The 21,331-nt window shown below is 40.8% G+C and overlaps 2 protein-coding genes across 3 annotated transcripts; both read right to left on the minus strand.

Annotated features, from left to right (window-relative positions):
• Positions 1-354: 354 nt before the first annotated feature.
• Positions 355-10,714, minus strand: ZNF165 (zinc finger protein 165). 2 transcript variants are annotated; one of them, XM_019985264.2, is made up of 4 exons: positions 10,647-10,714; positions 3,986-4,468; positions 3,323-3,461; positions 355-1,332 (listed from the first exon to the last, which is right to left on the minus strand). In XM_019985264.2, the coding sequence occupies exons 2-4, from the start codon at positions 4,394-4,396 to the stop codon at positions 425-427; spliced, it is 1,458 nt and encodes a 485-aa protein (XP_019840823.2). In that variant the 5' UTR covers positions 4,397-4,468; positions 10,647-10,714; the 3' UTR covers positions 355-424. The 2 variants fall into 2 exon arrangements, with proteins under 2 accessions (XP_019840823.2, XP_070633627.1); XM_070777526.1 differs by lacking the exons at positions 3,323-3,461; positions 10,647-10,714 and having other exon boundaries at positions 3,986-4,117.
• A 6,081-nt stretch (positions 10,715-16,795) lies between these two features.
• LOC109576622 (putative olfactory receptor 1F12P) lies at positions 16,796-17,737 on the minus strand. The gene has a single exon (XM_019985282.2). It carries the CDS (start codon positions 17,735-17,737, stop codon positions 16,796-16,798), a length of 942 nt encoding a protein of 313 aa, XP_019840841.2.
• Between the last annotated feature and the right edge of the window lie 3,594 nt (positions 17,738-21,331).

Here is a 21,331-nt window from a genome sequence, read left to right on the forward strand (position 1 = left end):
TTATTTGTTATTGTTTTGTCTCTAAGTTGTATTTGACCCTTTTGCGACCCCATGTACACTAGCCCACCACACTCCGCTATCCATGGGATTTCCCAGGTAAGAATACTGGAATGGGTTGCCATTTCCTTCTCCAGGGGATCTTCCTGACCCAGAGATTGAACCTGTGTCTCCTGCACTGGCAGAAAGATTCTTTATTACTGAGCCACCAGGGAAGCCTGACTTATTTATTAGCCTCCCCCAAATTTTGCTCTTCTGGTTTGACTTTAGCAAGCAGACACATGGCAGTAAAGATTATATGCAGAACAGCAAGCTGAAAATGAGAGAGAAAATAAAGAGATACTGGTCTTTCAGTCATTCATCTCAACTGATATTTATTATTTACTCAATATTTTTCCTGTTCTATTTCCTTATGAATTTAAGTTCTTTACATGAATAGGTTTTCCCTCTTGTGAATTCTCTGATGTTGACTAAGGTGTGAGCTCTGACTGAAGGCTCTTCCACACTCACTGCATTCATAGGGTTTCTCTCCAGTGTGGGTTCTCAAGTGTCGAATAAGGTGTGAGCTCACTCTGAAGGTTTTCCCACATTCACTACATTCATAGGGTTTCTCCCTGGTATGAATTCTCTGATGCAGGATAAGATGTGAGTTCAGGCTGAATGCTCTCCCACATTCTTTGCATTCAAAGGGTCTCTCCCCAGTGTGAATCCTCTGGTGTCTAATAAGATCTGAGCTCCCCCCAAAGCCTTTTCCACACTCATTACATTCATAGGGTCTCTCTCCAGTGTGGATTCTCTGATGCCTAATGAGCTTTGAGCTGTGTCTGAAAGCTTTTCCACACTCATTACACTGATGGGTCTTCTCGCCAGTGAAAACTGCTGCATGTTTAATAAGGTTTGGGTTCTTGAGAGACTTCCCATATGGGTGAATTTTTTCTCCAGCATAAATTCTCTGATGCTTAATAAAATCTGAATTCCATTTGAAACTTTGGTCACAGGTACTGTGTTTACAAGATTTTTGGTGTGTAAATTCATTTGAGTTCAGATTTAAGTTTCTCTCACAGCCATCATGGCTTATTATTTCACCTCTAAGTGTATTTTTGTGGGTGAGGATTTTACTGAAAGCAGCATCCTGAGCAGATGATGATTTCTGAGACTCCCCTGAGTCTTTTTCCTGCTGCCTCTTTATCTTGCCTGCAGACTTACAGATGTCTTGAGGCTCAGCAGATCCTTCTGACACAAATTCTGAAATTCTTCCTGATACAATTTTCTGCGATTCCATTTTCTCATAAATGTCCAGCTTTGGCATGGATTCACTGTTTTCACTCTTGTTATCTAAAAAAATGATGAAAAAATAAAGAGGAAAATACCTGTTTGCTGAACTAAAAGAAGGTAAAACTTTGAGATACACCCAAGATAGTGACAATAATCATAGGAGCCAAATAATCATAGTTACATAGTAGCCATTATTTGGCTACTCTAAAAACGTGACCTTTCAAATGAGAGGAGTGATGGATGAGGATAGAAGAGAAAGAAAAATTGGTAAAAGCATATGTATGCAGTAGTTGGCAGAGAGAGGAAACAGACATGTGAGACGAGCAGACAACAGTAGAGAAGGCCAGGAAGAGGATCATCACCAGCAAGAATGGAGGTGGGGGGAACAAAGTAAGGAGAACTATGAAATGTGACTGAGAAGGATCTTGGGGAACTTTAGGTCTATATTTCTACTGTTAGAGGGTGAAAGGGAGGCACCATATTAAAGAAGGTATATGAGGACATAGATGCATAGAGAAAAATAAAATTATAAAGACTCTGAGGTATGCATATGTGGTGGGGAAAACCTCCATCCATCTATTATCCAATCCATCTTTCCATTTCTTCTTCATCTTTCATGGATAGTCAAATTCTTTCATTTCTGCTAAATGTCCCCTATATACCTCCCTTTCTTTACATTTCTGTTACTCCAGAACCTCACCACTTCCGATTCAGATAACTGTAACAGCCTCCTTTTGTTTCACTCAGAGCTGTTCTTCCTCGTTAATTGCTAAGTTGCTTCAGTCGTGTCCAACTCTGTACGACCCCATAGATGGCAGCCCACCAGGCTCCCCCGTCCCTGGGATTCTCCAGGCAAGAACACTGGAGTGGGTTGCCATTTCCTTCTCCAATGCAGGAAAGTGAAAAGTGAAAGTGAAGTTGCTCAGTCGTGTCTGACTCTAGCGACCCCATGGACTGCAGCCTACCAGGCTCCTCCGTCCATGGGATTTTCCAGGCAAAAGTACTGGAGTGGGGTGCCATTGCCTTCTCCGGCTATTCTTCCTAGTCATCCTAAATACCCTCACCAGACTAATCATCACTAAACCTTGTCATTCTTACACCCTACTTAGAAATCCTAATCTCCTCTACAACACATCTGAGCTCTTCAGACTCATTTATGATCTAGTTCTCACAAATCCTACCTTCTAGCTCATCAATCTATACTGTACTCATGACTCTATATTAAACCGTATTAAACTGGAATTAAAGCTGCCCCTCTTTTTATAGGGTTTCCTTTGTCTAGAATAAGCTAGGATAGGAGAAGGGGTTAGGCAGTACTGGTCTTAGGATGGGAAAATTTACAGTTTTAGATGAGATGGATGGAAATGTTTCCAGAACAAACTCGAAAGCAGAAATTGGGTAATCTTAAAAATTACTGTAATTTATTCTTAGGTTTATTTTTGGGACCATATGCACCTAAAGTGATACTGAGTCCTTGAACCTTTTAAACAATGAGTTTTAGAACAGCAAAGAGGAGTCTATGGAGGTAGTCAGCTCAAGTATGGCCAACTTTCTATAAAAGCATGAGGGCTTCATGAAACCAAAAGTAAAATAAAAAGGCAATAATATGGATCTTGTTTTATGTATCTGTGAATTATATTCTATTTATGAGTGTATCATCACATATTTGTCTTTTTTCCTATCATTATATCTGCTTTCCTATTAACATGTTTATTTCTATGCATGTGTTTCTTTCACTTTTGCTTCTTTTTTCATTCCCTGACGTTTTCTCAACCCATTCATTTTCTTTCCGTTAATTAGCTCATAACATGAAAACATCTCATGTTTTAGAAATATTCTAAAAGAACAAATGAAAAAGGAGACATTCTGGATAAAAAACAAAGTTCTCTCTTATTTTGGATAGCCAATGACACAAAAGGAAAAGAGTTCTCTATTTCTTATTAAGTAATAAAGGAAAGGACCATCTACAGTTACTAAAAATAGTCTGAGAAGGGAGGTTTACTGTCCTAGCACTTCAGGGACATGCACCACATAGAGTATTGCTCCTTACCACAGTCCAGTAGCAGCTGGGGTTCTGAAGAACCATGAAGGGCCGTGGTGTCCACTGGCTGGAACGGGACACTAAGTGCTGGCCCAGGAGATGCCACTTTTCTCCTGAATGGTTCTTGTCCATGTCCACAGACTGGAATCTGAGAAAAACAAAGTACATTTGGGCTTATGAGAGAATCCCAGTTGGAATTAAACATCTTCCCAAACCAAAGAAAATCTTGCAGAGTTATACAAAACTGGGGAAGGAAGAATTAAGTCTGCCTCAATTGTAAAAGGTACCATAGTACCTAGCAGAGAGGGAAGGAGCCATAAATAAACACTAAACTAAATAAGAGTTCCTACAAAGCTCACTTTGGGAGCCTGGTGCCTCAGATGGTAAAGGGTCTGCCTGTAATGCAGGAGACCCGGGTTCAATCTCTGGGTTGGAAGATCCCCTGGAGAAGGAAATGGCAACCCACTCCAGTACCCTTGCCTGGAAAACCCCATGGACAGAAGAGCCTGATAGGCTACAGTTCATGGGGTCGCAAAGAGTCGGACACAACTGAGGGACTTCACTTTCACTTCTTTTTCATAAAGCTCACTAGATATTCAGTCTCAGGTCCTTTTCTCCCTATGTGGGACTCCATCCATCCTGGAGGTCTTAGATCCCCCAACCCCTTTGTACCTGGAGTACAGCTTCATCAGTGCCTCTCTCTAAATCTTCCAGTAGGGTCACTGCTTCCTCTCCACTCTCTGGATAACGTTCACGCACCCAAGCCTGCAGATCCCCTGGCAGGATAGCCAGGAACTGTTCCAGAATTAGCAGCTCCAGGATCTGCTCCTTGGTCTGGGTTTCTGGCTTCAGCCACTGACAGCAGAGCTGCCGGAGCTGGCTCAGTGCGTCTCGGGGCCCGGGAGAATCCTGGTAGCAGAACTGCCGGAACAGCCGCCGGCAGAGCTCCTGCCTGAGGGGATCATTCCTCTGTAAGCAAGCACCCTGCCTCCAGACAAAATCTTCCTCTTCCATCTTCACTATCAGAAGTCCTTCATCCTCCTGAAGGTTCTGAGCTGTAGCTTTCTTTGATTCAGTTGCCATCTTGAAATAAACTGTATTATCAGAATCCCGCTTCTGCTCTGTGAAGAGCCTTTTTTAGTTTTAAGAACTCTCCTGAGGGATTAAAAAGATTACTATTACTGTTCAGGAAGACAAAAGATCACATCATAGAAACAGTCATTCTCCATTATACAAAAATTGGCTGGGCATTTAAAAGCACTGAAATACCTGTTTTGTGGACTTACAACTGTTACATAATTTCCACCTAAAACCAGCTTAAAATTTAATTTTAAAAATAAGATAATTTAAATTACAGACATTAAATATAAGACAGTATAAATATAAGGCAACTTTGTCACATGCAATTAAATTATATATTACTCATAAAGAAAATAACCATCAAAAAAGAGAAAAATGACAGAAGTGCTCAGTAAGTTGGGGATGGAAAACAGCACAGTAGGTTTCAATGGTCAGCAAAAGCTTAATTAAAAAACTAACTTCTGATGAATGGATAGAATTTGACTAGGATGTTGGGAGAGAGAAACAGGAAATTACAAGCAAGGAACACCTTGAACAACTGGTTAATGGTAGGAACACAAGTGGGAAGGCAAAATGTCAGTAGGTTTGCATAAATAAATTATAGAGACAAAGGTTCTGTTGAAGGAAGCTTCAAATGTCAAGCTCATGAATTCAGTTTATCTTTTACGCACTGGGGAGCCAGTGAAAGCTTCTGAGCAGAATGGCCTGATAAATGCTGTTTGTGGAGATAAATATATTGTTCATCTTTAGGATGGACCATAATAGGACAGAAATATAAAGAGGCAACTGCCCTCAAAGTGTGGGGAAAACACAGGCTTAGAATGTTATAATTATTCAGAACACTGAACTAGGATTACTAAGACATTTCTTAAATAATAAAAATCAGGCAACTTTCCTTAAAGGCCGAGGTTAACTATTTCAGTGTAATGAGCTTCTTCTCTCAAGTTCTTAGATAAATCTGTTTCCTTTTGTCTCAACAATTCTCTCTGCCTTCTGAGTTTAATGGCTCAGTCCATGTCCTAGATATTGAGGCCTATTAGATTACCAATAAAGCATAATAAACTGCACCAAGACCTGCTTATCAATCTTTTGTGAATCTTATCATTAGATATCAGTTCCTCAAGTCCTAGCAGCACTTGGGAATGGTCTGTTTTGCATCTGAACTGAAAAACTGAATAAAGTAATTCAGAAGTGAAGCCCTAGTGAAAGGCAAATATCCATCTTTCAGGTCCTTCTACTAAACATTTCACCAAGCTGACTACTGATTGTTGCACAAACATATACTTTATTAAGACCTTATAACGGCAAAGCATTGGGCTAGAAGTTATATGGCAGTGATTTCTAAGAAAGTCTGAATTCAGAACCGGGCTCACTGCCTGTCATGTGAGAACTTTGTTAGAAACAGATTCCTTGGCCTTCTGCCTATGGTGATGCTGATCTGGTTAATACGGGATATGCCAGGATTTTCTGTATTCTGATGTACAGATATAAGGAATTTTAAAAATAGTGTTTGAGTTTCCAAGGAGTTTGCAAAAGAGTTGGAAAGAAATGACACAAAACACATATGGATATGCAACATTTAAATAACAAAACCTGCTTCACATGACACACACTGAAAATGTTTGATAAATGTTGAAAGCTGATGTACTGAACAGATTGTATGGTAGAGACACTGAATAGCTTAATAGTTCTGAGGTAGAGGGAGAATGTGTGTGTACGTGTGCAAATATTTCCTACAGGTAGTGGGGCTTAACCTGTAACAATAAAGGATAAGAAAAATCCAGAAAGGCAAAAAGGAAGGGAGAGTAAAGAGCTGAGAAAGTGTGAATGAACAGCAGATTGATAGTGAGACCAGCTTACAGGGTGTAACTGGAGTGACTAAGAATTCTAAAACCTCTGAGAAAGAATTCATTAACTTGACTTTGAGTTCTAGGTTCCTAACACATAACATCTGTGGATAGAACACATATCATCTTGTATTATTTTCAATGTTTTTTTATGGATTGGAGCCCCATGAAGTGAAGGACCATGCATTATTAATATTTATTCTTAAGTTCTCACTTTTGTTGATTTATTGGATAAAAGGGGAAATTAAGAAGTTTGAGTTTCCTATTGCTTTGTATATTGCATATTTTAGATGCTAATGAGACGTCCACTTAGAAAAACATTTCCAAAAGATATTAAGAGATTTAATGGAAAGAAGTTAGGAATGGAAATACAAGTTTAGATAAGATCCATGGAAAGGGAAGTTAAACATAAAAATTGAGGATAATTCTCCGAGAGTATGAAATGAAGCTCACAGGCTCAGACTGAATCTTGGAAAACAAGAGTCTGAGTGGGTGTAAACGAGGTAAAAATTTAGCAATGACAGAGGAGGAAAGTGGGAGTGGGGTTTGGAGCTATGATGTATGTTTCAATTCTTATTAATTTATTGGGACATTCTTTTGATATAGAGAGCTAATTTAACTTCTTGTTATGTTTTCTAGACGTGTTAACTGTTTACCAGCTAGTGCTGGATCATCAAAAAAGGAAAAGAGTTCCAGAAAAACATCTATTTCTGCTTTACTGACTATGCCAAAGCCTTTAACTGTGTGGATCACAATAAACTGTGGAAAATTCTGAAAGAGATGGGAATACCAGACCACCTGACCTGCCTCTTGAGAAACTTATATGCAGGTAGGGAAGCAACAGTTAGAACTGGACATGGAACAACAGACTGGTTCCAAATAGGAAAAGAAGTACGTCAAGGCTGTATATGGTCACCCTGCTTATTTAACTTCTATGCAGAGTACATCATGAGAAATGCTCAGCTGGAAGAAGTACAAGCTGGTATCAAGATTGCCGGGAGAAATATCAATAACCTCAGATATGCAGATGACACCACCCTTATGGCAGAAAGTGAAGAAGAACTAAAAAGCCTCTTGATGAAAGTGAAAGAGGAGAGTGAAAAAGTTGGCTTAAAGCTCAACATTCAGAAAATGAAGATCATGGCATCTGGTCCCATCACTTCATGGCAAATCGATGGGGAAACAGTGGAAACAGTGTCAGACTTTATTTTTTTGGGCTCCAAAATCACTGCAGATGATGACTGCAGCCATGAAATTAAAAGACGCTTATTCCTTGGAAGGAAAGTTATGACCAACCTAGATAGCATATTCAAAAGCGGAGATATTACTTTGCCAATAATGGTCTGTCTAGTCAAGGTTATGGTTTTTCCAGTGGTCATGTATGGATGTGAGAGTTGGACTGTGAAGAAAGCTGAGGGCCGAAGAATTGATGCTTTTGAACTGTGGTGTTGGAGAAGACTCTTGAGAGTCCCTTGGACTGCAAGGAGGTCCAACCAGTCCATCCTAAAGGAGATCAGTCCTGGGTGTTCACTGGAAGGACTGATGCTAAAGCTGAAACTCCAATACTTTGGCCACCTCATGCGAAAAGTTGACTCATTGGAAAAGACCCTGATGCTGGGAGGGATTAGGGGCAGGAGGAGAAGGGGATGACAGAAGATGAGATGGCTGGCTGGCATCACCGACTCGATGGACACGAGTTTGAGTGAACTCTGGGAGTTGGTGATGGACAGGGAGGCCTGGTGTGCTGTGATTCATGGGGTCGCAAAGAGTCGGACACGACGGAGCAACTGAACTGAACTGGCCTAATACTTTATGGGCATTATCTCATTCTACAACATATGTTACCCCTTCAGATAGCTGAAAGTTTTGTCTTCAGATGTTTAATCACTTCTTATCCACTTAAAACAGCCCACAACTCTAGATAAAAATAATCTAATTTGCAAGGATTTTATATATTCTCCCTAAAGCTGGGTTTCAAATGTCTTAATAACCTCAAACTAGTAAACATTTTTTGAGCATCTAGTGCTTTACAATCACTGTGTAGGAGGAGCGTTACAAAGAGTAGCTAAGCAAGTTCAGTTCACTTCAGTTGCTCAGTCGTGTCCGACTCTTTGCGACCCCATGAATCACAGCACACCAGGCCTCCCTGTCCATCACCAACTCCCAGAGTTCACCAAACTCATGTCCACCGAGCCGGTGATGCCAGCCAGCTATCTCATCCTCTGTCTTCCCCTTTTCCTCATGCCCCCAATCCCTCCCAGCATCAGTCTTTTCCAATGAGTCAACTCTTCACATGAGGTGGCCAAAGTATTGGAGTTTCAGCCTTAGCATCACTCCTTCCAAAGAACACTCAGGACTGATTTCCTTTAGAATGGACTGGGTAAATCTCCTTGCAGTCCAAGGGACTCTCAAGAGTCTTCTCCAATACCACAGCTCAAAAGCATCAATTCTTAGGTGCTCAGCTTTCTTCACAGTCCAACTCTAACATCCATACATGACTACTGGAAAAACCATAGCCTTGACTAGATGGACTATGTATGTTATATGTTGTATGTATGTTTGTATGTTGGCAAAGTAATCTGCTTTTGAATATGCTATCTAGGTTGGTCATAACTTTCCTTCCAAGGAGTAAGCGTCTTTTAATTTCATGGCTGCAATCACCATCTGCAGTGATTTTGGAGCCCCCCAAAATAAAGTCTGATACTGTTTCCACTGTTTCCCCATCGATTTGCCATGAAGTGATGGGACCAGATGCCATGATCTTTGTTTTCTGAATGTTGAGCTTTAAGCCAACTTTTTCACTCTCCTCTTTCACTTTTTTTTTTTTTTCCCTCTTTGACTTTCATCAAGAGGCTTTTTAATTTTTCTTCACTTTCTGCCATAAGGGTGGTGTCATCTGCATATCTGAGGTTATTGGTATTTCTCCCGGCAATCTGGATGCCAGTTTGTACTTCTTCCAGTCCAGCGTTTCTCATGATGTACTCTGCATAGAAGTTAAATAAGCAGGGTGACCATATATAGCCTTAACGTTCTCCTTTTCCTATTTGGAACCAGTCTGTTGTTCCATGTCCAGTTCTAACTGTTGCTTCCTGACCTGCATATAGGTTTCTCAAGAGGCAGGTCAGGTGGTCTGGTATTCCCATCTCTTTCAGAATTTTCCACAGTTTATTGTGATCCATACAGTTAAAGGCTTTGGCATAGTCAATAAAGCAGAAATAGATGGGAACTACCCCACGCCCGAGGTCAGGGGCGGCAGCCTAGAGGAGCTAAGTAAATATATAAACAAATATTACAACAGAGTAAGGAGTAATTTAGGCTTCCCTGGTGGCTCAGACGGTAAAGTGTCTGCCTGCCCTGCCGGACACCCGGGTTCGTTCTGGGTTGGGAAGATCCCCTGGAGAAGGAAATGGCAACCCACTTCAGTACTCTTGCCTGGAAAATTCCGTGAACTGAGGAGCCTGGTACGATACAGTCCATGGGGTCGCTAAGAGTCGGACACGACTGACTGACTTCACTTCAAGGAGTAATTAGTTACATTGGAGGTTTGGTAAAGAGAGTAAGGAGTAATTAGTTACGTTGGAGAACTGGTAAAGTGGAGGTTTCCTGCTGGATGAATAGTAGGTTCTTGTTGGATGGGTAGCTTCCGGGTGTGTACGATGAGTTATAAGTATGAGGTGTGGGGGGCTATACCTCCAGTAGAGGTCACAGAGTGGAACAGGGGATTCACAGTGCGTAATGACGAAGGCTCTCACAGCCCCTTATGTTTCTCACACTGAGGCACTTTCCGGTCTTCCAACTAACTTTCCTGTTTTGCTGTCTGGTCTCTCATTCGAAAACGCGATACTCGTTTCAATATTAGTTTCTAGGCATCCCCAGCACACAGGAAATGCACAGGAAATACTAAATATTTACTGTGTGAATAAATTTCTTGAGGATGCCGGAGCTGTCCCACTTTTCGTACAAAAAGGCGGGTTACTTCTCCCAGAAGGAGAGCAGGAGTCTGGGGCGGACCCTGGGACAGTTTCTTCTGGCAGAACGCAGTCGACCCGAGACAGATGCCACCCTTCCCCGCCTCGCCCAACTGGGTCAGGCCACTTCTTTTCCCAGTGACCCCAAAATCTCAGCCAGCCGGAAGGCCCGCAGTCCCCCAGACCACGCCTTCGCAGCGCTCAACGATGACGTCACGCGCGGCGGGGTAACTATGGAAACCCCTATCCATTCCAGATATAGGCCGGCGCAAACGCTTTCCCAACGCCAAACCTAGTTCCACATTTCCTCGGGATTCCTCTAAGGTCCCAGGCCCAGAGTGTCACAGGGCTGTTGCAATCCCGAAGGAAACATGATAGGGACTGGGTGTTTAAAGGAGACAAAGGACCGGACACCTGGGTCCCCAGACCCGGACTCACCTCTTCCACAGGGCTGGTTCCGATCGGACACTTCCGGTGGAAGGACGGCGCTGCACGACTTCTCAAGGCTTCCTTTCACAGAGACTTTTGAGGCTGCGCAGAAGGGGACGGGCTGACTTTGGACTGCACTTCCCAGAAGCCTTCGGGTATCCTCAGAGTCTGGGACTCCATTTCCCAGGCGTCTTCGCCAGTCTTGGAGCTCTCGGAGCTTGGAGGGGATGTTTTTTCTCCTTTCTGTAGCAGTAAGCTTGCCTTTACATCTCATGTGAGCCTCATCCTTAACTTTTTAATGGGCCCATTTCAGTCTCAGTTCAGTTCAGTCGCTCAGTCGTGTCCGACTCTTTGCGACCCCATGAACCGCAGCACGCCAGGCCTCCCTGTCCATAACTAAGGAGTCTACCCAAACCCATGTCCATTGAGTCTGTGATGCCCCATCCAACCATCTCATCCTCTGTCGTCCCCTTCTCCTCCTGCCCTCAATCTTTCCCAGCATCAGGGTCTTTTCGTATGAGTCAGCTCTTCGCATTAGGTGGCCAAAGTATTGGAGTTTCAGCTTTAGCATCAGTCCTTCCAATGAATACCCAGGACTGATCTCCTTTAGGACATTTCAGTCTAGACCCCGAAATGAAAGCTCACGCAGCAGGGAAACGGTTCAAACGGTTCAAACTTTGGATTTACAGGAAACCTTTTTTCCGAATCCGTGTTTTATCCCCCCGGGTGCAACGCAGATACATCAAGTCTATAAGAACTAGAATATGACAGTAACTTAACTTATACAACAACTCTTTCTCTTGTTTCCTTCTGTATCTCCTGTGATCTGAGTTAATCACTATTACAAATTTTGTGTCTAGTCTCAGTGAACTCCGGGAGTTGGTGATGGACAGGGAGGCCTGGCGTGCTGCGATTCATGGGGTCGCAGAGAGTCGGACACGACTGAGCGACTGATCTGATCTGATTTATTGAAAAGATAGTTCTGTTTGGTGCATACTCATGAACGAAAAGTATATGCTTTTAATTTTAGTTGGTTTTGATCTAAAAGGCATTGTCTCAAAGATACTCTGATATTTGTTTCTTTTCATTCAATATGTTATTAAGATATAACCATATTGTTGAGTTAAAGTCACATTCATTACTATATAATATTCCAGTTGTGAGGATAGCATTGTGTGTGTATATATATATATATTTAAATCAGAATATGGCTATGACAATAGTAACAAGTTTGTTTTATTTTTTAGATTTTACATGTGTGATATATACAGATGTATATTTTGCATACATATTATATATTATCTTTCTCTGATAAAAGATATATATTATCTTTCTCTGTCTGACTTATTTTGCTAGCATAGTTCTCTCCAAGTCTATCTACCTTACTGCAAATGATAAAAAAATTTCATTCTTTTCTATGGTTGAGTAGTATTCCATTGTATTTGTATAGTCTTTATATATTTATCTATTGATGTGCACTTAGAAAGCATCACTACAAACAAAGCTAGTGGAGGTGATGGAATTCCAGTTGAACTATTCCACATCCTGAAAGATGATGCTGTGAAAGTGCTGCACTCCATATGCCAGCAAATTTGGAAAACTCAGCAGTGGCCACAGGACTGGAAAAGGTCAGTTTTCATTCCCATCCCAAAGAAAGGCAATGCCAAAGAATGCTCAAACTACTGCACAATTGCACTCATCTCACATGCTAGTAAAGTAATGCTCAAAATTCTCCAAGTCAGGCTGCAGCAATACGTGAACCGTGAATTTCCTGATGTTCAAGCTGGTTTTAGAAAAGGCAGAGGAACCAGAGATCAAATTGCCAACATCTGCTGGATCATTGAAAAAGCAAGAGAGTTCCAGAAAAACATCTACTTCTGCTTTATTGACTATGCCAAAGCCTTTGACTGTGTGGATCACAATAAACTGTGGAAAATTCTGAAAGAGATGGGAATACCAGACCACCTGATCGGCCTCTTGAGAAATTTGTATGCAGGTCAGGAAGCAACAGTTAGACCTGGACATGGAACAACAGACTGGTTCCAAATAGGAAAAGGAGTACATCAAGGCTGTATATTGTCACCCTGTTTATTTAACTTCTATGCAGAGTACATCATGAGAAACGCTGGACTGGAAGAAACACAAGCTGGAATCAAGATTGCCGGGAGAAATATCAATAACCTCAGATATGCAGATGACACCACCCTTATGGCAGAAAGTGAAGAGGAACTCAAAAGCCTCTTGATGAAAGTGAAAGTGGAGAGTGAAAAAGTTGGCTTAAAGCTCAACATTCAGAAAACGAAGATCATGGCATCCGGTCCCACCACTTCATGGGAAATAGATGGGGAAACAGTGGAAACAGTGTCAGACTTTATTTTTCTGGGCTCCAAAATCACTACAGATGGTGACTGCAGCCATGAAATTAAAAGACGCTTACTCCTTGGAAGGAAAGTTATGACCAACCTAGATAGCATATTCAAAAGCAGAGACATTACTTTGCCAGCAAAGGTTCGTCTAGTCAAGGCTAGGGTTTTTCCTGTGGTCATGTATGGATGTGAGAGTTGGACTGTGAAGAAGGCTGAGTGCCGAAGAATTGATGCTTTTGAGCTGTGGTGTTGGAGAAGACTCTTGAGAGTCCCTTGGACTGCAAGGAGATCCAGCCAGTCCATTCTGAAGGAGATCAGCCCTGGGATTTCTTTAGAAGGAATGATGCTAAAGCTGAAACTCCAGCACTTTGGCCACCTCATGCGAAGAGTTGACTGATTGGAAAAGACTCTGATGCTGGGAGGGATTGGGGGCAGGAGGAGAAGGGGACGACAGAGGATGAGATGGCTGGATGGCATTACTGACTCGATGGACGTGAGTCTGAGTGAACTCCGGGAGTTGGTGATGGACAGGGAGGCCTGGCGTGCTGCGATTCATGGGGTCGCAAAGAGTCGGACACGACTGAGCGACTGATCTGATCTGATTGATGTGCACTTAGGTTGATTCCACATCTTGGCAATTATAAATAATGCTGCTATGAATATTGAGGTGCATGTATCTTTTCTAATTAGTGTTTTTTTTTTTTTTTTGATTTGTTTGTATATAAATCCAGAAGTGGAATTACTGGGTCATATGGCAATTTTTAGATTTTTGAGACGCCTCCATTATCTTTCCCACAGTGTCTGCACCAGTTTACATTTACACCACCAACAGTGTACAAGGGTTTTGTTTTCTCCGCATCCTCATGGTTTTTGTGCAATACCACATTCTTTTGATTTCTGCAGCTTTGTAGTTTTTTCTGAAGTCTGAGAGGGTTATGCCTCCAGCTTTGTTCTTTTTCTCAGCATTGCTTTGGCACTTCCGGGTCTTTTATGGCTCCATATACATTTTAGGATTATTTGTTCTATTTATATGAAAAATTTCATGGGTAATTTGATAGGGATCACATTAAATCTGTAGATTGCTTTGGGTGGTGTGACCATTTTAATAATATTAATTCTTCCAATCCAAGAGCATATGTTTCCATTTCTTTCAGTTTCCTATATTGATAGTCTGCTTCTCCAACCCTTCCAGCAATTTTATGAATTCCTGATGAGTTCATAATGAACAGTACTTCTTCATTAAGCTTTCTATTTAATTAAGAATAATTGATTTCTTATTTGCAACCAGTATATCTGGTACCCACAAAGATCTCTCAAGAGACAGGGAATTGTAAACTGGTTGATTTTTGCTGTTGCTTCTGTCTTTGCATGAGTGCTATTTGCATTGATCTTTACATGCTCCAACAAATTTTTCTGATCTATCTCTCATCATAAAGGAGTAAAAATGACAAAGGTAATTTATAGAAGGTCTTCTTATCATAAGTAAATACATGTTTATAGCAGGATGTCTTTTAAGAAAAAAACCTGTATCTTTAGCTCATCTTTATCTTTTTATCTTTATTTCTGTCTCTCAGTGATCACATCATAAAAATGATTGAACATTTTTAAAAACCAGCTTTGAGGAAATATTTTGGATGGTATGACTTAAAATATGGGACTTATGGCCTATGGAACAATGCTCTTTGCAGGGCTTTGGGGAACATTATGTACACAGAAAATGTTAAATCAGATATGATTTTTAAATCAAAATTCACAAGGGCATATGCTTTCTATTACTGGCAGGGTCTACTCATATAGGCAACTCTATGCATATCTCAGAGTTAATAACCACACAAAGTTTTAAAATTTAAATTGATAATTAATAGCCACCCAGGTAATTTTTTGTAGAGCATCATGAAGATATGTAGGTATACATGTAGACAACAGATATAAATCTTACTTTTAACACAAAGGAATAAAGACTGATTATAGGAAATGCATGCAATATAGCTGTAAAACATGAATAAAACATTGGGATGAGAAATAATCCATCCCCCATTCTCACCAATCCCAATATGGACCCTACACTGCATTAAGGTTAATTTATTCAATACATTTGCTCATACACACCGTGGTCCTCCTTACCTAAAGTTCTTCCTCATATATTTTGAATATTTTCATTATTCCTTTGTAAAACTCATCTGTGGTTAAGACCCAGATTAAAGTACTGTCTTTTCACTGAAGCCTTACTTGACCTCTTTATTAATATCTTTGTTTTTCTTACCTCAACTTGTAGTCATGGTTTGAAACTTTCATTACATAGCCCATTTATTCTCTACTGTTTTTCATGAATGACAATGTAATTACCTATTCCTGTCTACTCTAGGGCAGTCCTAGGGAAATTTTATGTTTTCCCCATGGTATATTCCTGCATTAATCCTAGACATATGGGATGTCTTAATGATTCATTTTAATGCTGATTGCATATTTGTATTGTGATCTTCAGAGACTTAAATATTTGCCCACATTATTAATATCTTAGGGAACTCAAGTGGATAAGTCCTATGATCATGTCATTCCTAGAGTTTGTAGCAAAGTGAGGTAGGTGTCAAGTTTAATTAGGTATTCTGTAGTTCAGTTCAGTTCAGTCGCTCAGTTGTGTCTGACTCTCTGCAATCCCATGGACTTCAGCGCACCAGGCTTCCCTGTCCATCACCAACTCCCGGATCCTCCTCAAACTCTTGTCCATTGCATCGGTGATGCCATCCAAACATCTAATCCTCTGTCGACCCCTTCTCCTCCTGCCATCAATTTTTCCCAGCATCAGGGCCTTTTTAAGTGAGTCAGTTCTTTGCATCAGGTGGCCAAAGTATTGAGAGTTTCAGCTTCAGCATCAGTCCTTCCAATGAATATTCACGACTGATTTCCTCTAGGATTTACAGGTTGGATCTCCTTGCAGTCCAAGGGACCCTCAAGAGTCTTCTCCAACACCACAGTTTAAAAGCATCAGTTCTTCAGTGCTCAGCTTTTTTTATAGTCCAACTCTCACATCCATACATGACTACTGGAAAAGCTATAGCTTTGACTAGATGGACCTTTGTTGGTAAAGAAATGTCTCTGCTTTTTAATATGCCGTCTAGGTTGGTCATAACTTTTCTTCCAAGGAGCAAGCATCTTTTAACTTCATGGATGCAGTCACCATCTGCAGTGATTTTGGAGCCCCCCAAAATAGTCTGTCACTGTTTCTACTCTTTCCCCATCTATTTGCCATGAAGTGATGGGACCAGATACCATGATCTTAGTTTTCTAAATGTTGGGTTTTAAGCCAACTTTTTCACTCTTCTCTTTCACTTTCATCAAGAGGCTCTTTAGTTCTTCTTCGCTTTCTGCCATAAGGGTGGTGTCAACTACATATCTGAGGTTATTGATATTTCTCCTGGCAATCTTGATGCCAGCTTGTGCTTCATCCAGCCCAGCATTTTGCATGATATACTCTTCATATAAGTTAAATAAGCAGGGTGACAATATACAGCCTTGACATACTCCTTTCCTGATTTGGAACCAGTCTATTGTTCCATGTTCAGTTCTAACTGTTGCTTCTTGACCTGCACACAGATTTCTCAGGATGCAGGTCAGGTGGTCTGGTATTCTCATCTCTTGAAGAATTTCCCAGTTTGTTGTGATCCACACAGTCAAAGGCTTTGGTGTAGTCAATAAAGCAAAAGTAGGTATTTTGTAACAGCTTTTCAATTATGAGAATGAAAATAATGATCTCATTAGGATTTACCACCTGTTGAACTCAGCCAGAATGAATCACTGGGAGAAGATTTTGCTCTGGCCTAAAATCTTCTTTAAAGCCCCCTTTAGCTCATTGTTCCTTAGACTGTAAATGAAGGGATTGACCACAGGGACTATGACCATGAAGATTATTGATGCTGCTGTGTCTTTTTCAGTTGAACTGTTAGATGAGGAACTCATATAGACCCCTGTGATTGCTCCATAGAAAAGAATGACCAAGGCAAGGTGAGATCCACAGGTGGAGAACACCTTGAATTTTCCTTTGACAGAAGGAATTTTCATCACAGCAGAGATAATGAGGCTGTAGGATGCCAGGATACACACTGAGGGTACCACAAAGATTAGCCCCACCACAGCAAGAACCAAGAACTGATTAAGACTGGTGTCAGAACAGGATAGAGGGAGGAGAGCATTGATATCACAGAAGAAATGGTGGATGACATTGTTAGAGCAGAAATGCAGACGGGTCATCATAAGGGTATGCAAGAGGGGGTTCAAAAAGGCAATCACCCAAGGTCCACCCACGAGGGAGATGCAGAGGTGCTGGGTCATAATGGTGGAGTAACGCAAAGGGTGACAGATGGCCACATAACGGTCATAGGCCATCACCGTGAGAAGGAAATTGTCCATGTTGGCAAACATCATACAGAAATACATCTGAACCAGGCAGCCAGGATAGGAGATGGACTGAGTCTGTGTTTGGATGTCCAGGAGCATCTTGGGTACTGTAGATGAAGGAAGGCAGAGGTCCACCACAGACAAAGTGGCGAGGAAGAAATACATGGGAGTGTGGAGGCGATGGTCTGAGGAAATGGCCAGCAAGATGAATATGTTTCCAAACAGCCCTGCTAAGTAGAGACACAGGAAAAGTGCAAAAAGCAGCTCTTGTTGCTCTGGCCAACTTGAGAAACCCAGGAGGAGAAATTCAGAGATGCTAGTTTGGTTTTCCCTTTCCATTACTTGAATGTGTCTGCATGAAGACCAGAGGATGACTTTTTTGGGGGCTGCAACTTGCGGCATGTGGACTTCCCCGACAGAGATCAAACCCGTGCCCCCTGCAACTGGACCACCAGGGGAGTCCTAGAGGATGAAATATTTCTGACAGAAAAAAAAAGTTCCCTTCTCATTTTTTACATACTCACCTAGTCTTGTCTCATTTACTAAATATTTTCTCTTTAGGCCATCCTATTTCCTCTCTGATGCTCTCTACCAAGCCTCAGTGGACTTTGTGTGTTAGTCACAGTCATGTCCGACTCTTTGTGACCTCATGGACTGTGGCCTGCCAGGCTTCTTTGTCCATGAATTTCTACAGGCAAGAATACTGGAGTGGGTTGCCATTCCATTCTCCAGGGGATCTTCCCAACCCAGGGACTGAACCCTTGTCTCTTGAATTGCAGGCAGATTCTTTACCATCTGAGCCACGAGGGAAGCCCGAGGTCAGTGGACCTTAGGCATGACCATCCATTTCTTCAGTTGATTTACTTACTGGAACGTTTCCTCCTCTGAGGTTTCTGAGGATCTCTGTATATCCCCCCACCATAGGCAAAGGCTCTCTTCCTACTTTCCATGTTGATACCAACTGTTGCACATTCTCCATTTTGTGTGGCTGCCTGTCAGCTGTGTGTTAGAACATATCTGTGAGTCTGACACACTAAAGGACTCCATGCCAAACATGGAGATATAAATGATGAATATTTTACAGTTTTTTGTCCAATCCCATATGAACCATTGTTCTTGGAAATAAGTCAGACATCTACCATTTAGGATTCATAAGATGTAAACAAACTATTTTGTCTTTTTAAGATAAAAAGAAAAAATATAGTAATGTGCTTGACAAGTGTAAAAAGTTAAACCTCAAAAAATTAGTTTACCTGAACACTGTGAGAAACATAGGAAAATATTTATAAATAATTTTAAAAGTTATATAACACATGTAGTTATAGAATACACTGTTCTTCTTTAGTAGATAAGGCTAAAGAGGAACACATAGAAAAAGTTATGCCCAAATGTGGCTGATTTAAAAGATTCCCTTTTAACAGTTTTGTAATATTTTAACTATAACTACAAAAAAAAAAGGCTTCATGTTTATAAAGTGTTGTTAATATTTGTGCTCCTGCATTTCTTGGAGTTGTAGAAAACACGAAATAATAGAAGACAAAGCTCCTAACCCAAGAAACTTGAAATCAGTTTGTGGATGGAAAATACTGTCATTAAATAATTAATAAAATTAAATAATTGTCATAGAAAATAATTCAGAGGACAAATGTTCACATATACATGTGAATAATTTTAGAAGAATGGAGTACTCTCCAAGAGACAGAAAAAGTCCTGGAGAGTGTGGGCTCTGAGGTTGGCCACAGTGAAACGAGACCCCAGGTCACGTAACCTCTCTAAATCTTAATTTTCTTATATATAATAATGGCACCTACCTTAAAGGTTGTTGTGAAAATGAAATTAGTTGGTGTATGCAAAGGTTTTAGCAAATAGTGATTACTCAATAAATGCAAACTATGGTTGACAGCCAAACTAGGGGTAAAGCAGGTTTCTTTCTTGTCTTCACAATGGCGATTTTAAATCTTTCTTCTCAAACTTTTTACTCCAACACGTCCCTTCACATCAATTACTTCACTTACTGTCATTTCACAGAAAATAGAAGCCACTGCTAGATGGATGTGCCTGACTTCTTGACACGATGCAGGAAACTTGTCTGCATCTCCGTTTATCCTTCCTTTCCCCCTTCCCTCCTTTTACAAAAAAGCGTTATCTTTCTTTCCTGAAAAGATTGATACCTCCACATATGTACCCTGACGTTCCCACTTCTCTTAAAACTCCCTTCTCTTTTCTATAACTTCAGTGTTCTCCTGCTCTGTTGGACTCATACTTTCAGCTTCAGTTTCTTCCATCTTCTACATCCCTTTCCAGATCCATGACTACTTCTGGCTTCTTCCTGACTCTCTCTTCCCTGACTCAACCCCTCACATAACTGACTTCCTCACATCCTACTTATTTCACATCTCATGTCATTCTGTCTACTGCCCCAGGAATTCCAATGAATTGCTCTGCCAAGTCTTGAAAGAATTCAGTGGACACTTCTCAGTCCATGTGTTTTTAGACTTCTTAGAATTCTCTCCTAGAGAACTTCTATTCCTCTTTGAATTAATTTTCAGATTTCCTCTAATCTTTCTGGCTATTTCTTTCCAGTCGTTTTGCAGAATTTACTTCTTTTGACAGTCCCTGAAATATTGGCATGTCTTTGGTTTTCATCTTATGCCTTGTTTTCTTTTCATCCTACAGATATTCGTGGATGAGTCTATTCACTCCCATGGGTTTCATACTATCTGTATGCCAATCTCTCCCAAATTTGTTTCTCTAGTGCACCTCTCATATTCAGGCTCATATTCCCAGTGCTCTTTGAATGTCAACTTGGATATCATAGACACTTGTATCTAAGATTTCCCAAACTGAATCCATCAAATTCTCCTCCCTGCTTGAAGACTGTTCCTCTCTTCATGTACCCTTTATCAATAAATAGTACCACAGTGTATCCAGTTATTCAAGAAAAGAAAACTTGGCAGTCATCCCAGGACTTCTACCTTTCGTTAACCTGTGCATCTAATCAATTCTTAAGTCTTGTTGTTATTGCTTTTGGGGAAGAAGAACCTTATTATTAAATAAATATATTTTTACATCTACCACAAATTAACACACTGTTTTAGGCATTGAAAAACAGTGGTGACAAGAAAGGCATGGTCTCTACCCTTAAGGAGCTTTCAATAAAAGCCAGAAAATTTAGAATTATCCTTGAGTCACCCAGCGCATGACCAAGCTCCATTGATTCTCACTTTTCTCACACTCATACTCCTTTTCTTCATTCCTAATTATACTGCCGATGTCAGACTTTCATCATCTCTCATCTGAATACACTTGTAATAAACTTAAAATTCATTTTACTTCCTGTAGTCTTCCTCCTTTCAAGTTTTCTTTCATATTTCCTAACGAATACCACTCTAATGGCAGAAAGTGAAGAGGAACTAAAGAGCCCCTTGATCAGGGTAAAAGAGGAGAGTGAAAAAATTAAGATCATGGCATCCAGTCTCATCACTTCTTGGCAAACAGGAGGGGAAAAGTTGAAATAGTGACAGATTTTCTTTTCTTGGGCCCCAAAATCACTGTGGATGGTGACTGCAGCCATGAAATTAAAAGATGGTTGCTCCTTCGAAGGAAAGCTATGACAAACCTAGATGGCAGATTAAAAAGCAGAGACCTCACTTTGCTGACAAAGGCCAAATAGTCAAAGCTATGGTTTTTCCAGTAGTCATGTACAGATGTGAGAGATGGATCATAAAGAAGGCTGAGAACCAAAGAATTGATGCTTTTGAATTGTGGTGCTGGGGAATATTCTTGAGAGTCCCTTGGACTGCAAGGAGATCAACTAGTCAATCCTAAGGGAAATTAACTCTCAATATTCATTGGAAAGAGTGGTGCTGAAGCTGAAGCTCCAACCTTTTGGCCACTGGATTTGAAGAGCCGACTCACTGGAAAAGACCCTGA

This window comes from Bos indicus, chromosome 23, assembly GCF_029378745.1.
Source record: "Bos indicus isolate NIAB-ARS_2022 breed Sahiwal x Tharparkar chromosome 23, NIAB-ARS_B.indTharparkar_mat_pri_1.0, whole genome shotgun sequence".
In the NCBI taxonomy this organism is placed as follows: Eukaryota; Metazoa; Chordata; class Mammalia; order Artiodactyla; family Bovidae; genus Bos; species Bos indicus.

Bases quoted from the DNA above. Each gene is read 5' to 3' on its own strand.
- ZNF165 (XM_019985264.2), bottom strand. From the start codon at position 4,396: ATGGCAACTGAATCAAAGAAAGCTACAGCTCAGAACCTTCAGGAGGAT. The intron at 3,462-3,985 runs GTACAAAGGGGT...TGTTTTTCTCAG, and splicing joins CTGATGAAGCTGTACTCCAG to ATTCCAGTCTGTGGACATGG. The intron at 1,333-3,322 runs GTAAGGAGCAAT...TCATTTTTTTAG, and splicing joins CCAGCTGCTACTGGACTGTG to ATAACAAGAGTGAAAACAGT.
- LOC109576622 (XM_019985282.2), bottom strand. From the start codon at position 17,737: ATGGAAAGGGAAAACCAAACTAGCATCTCTGAATTTCTCCTCCTGGGT.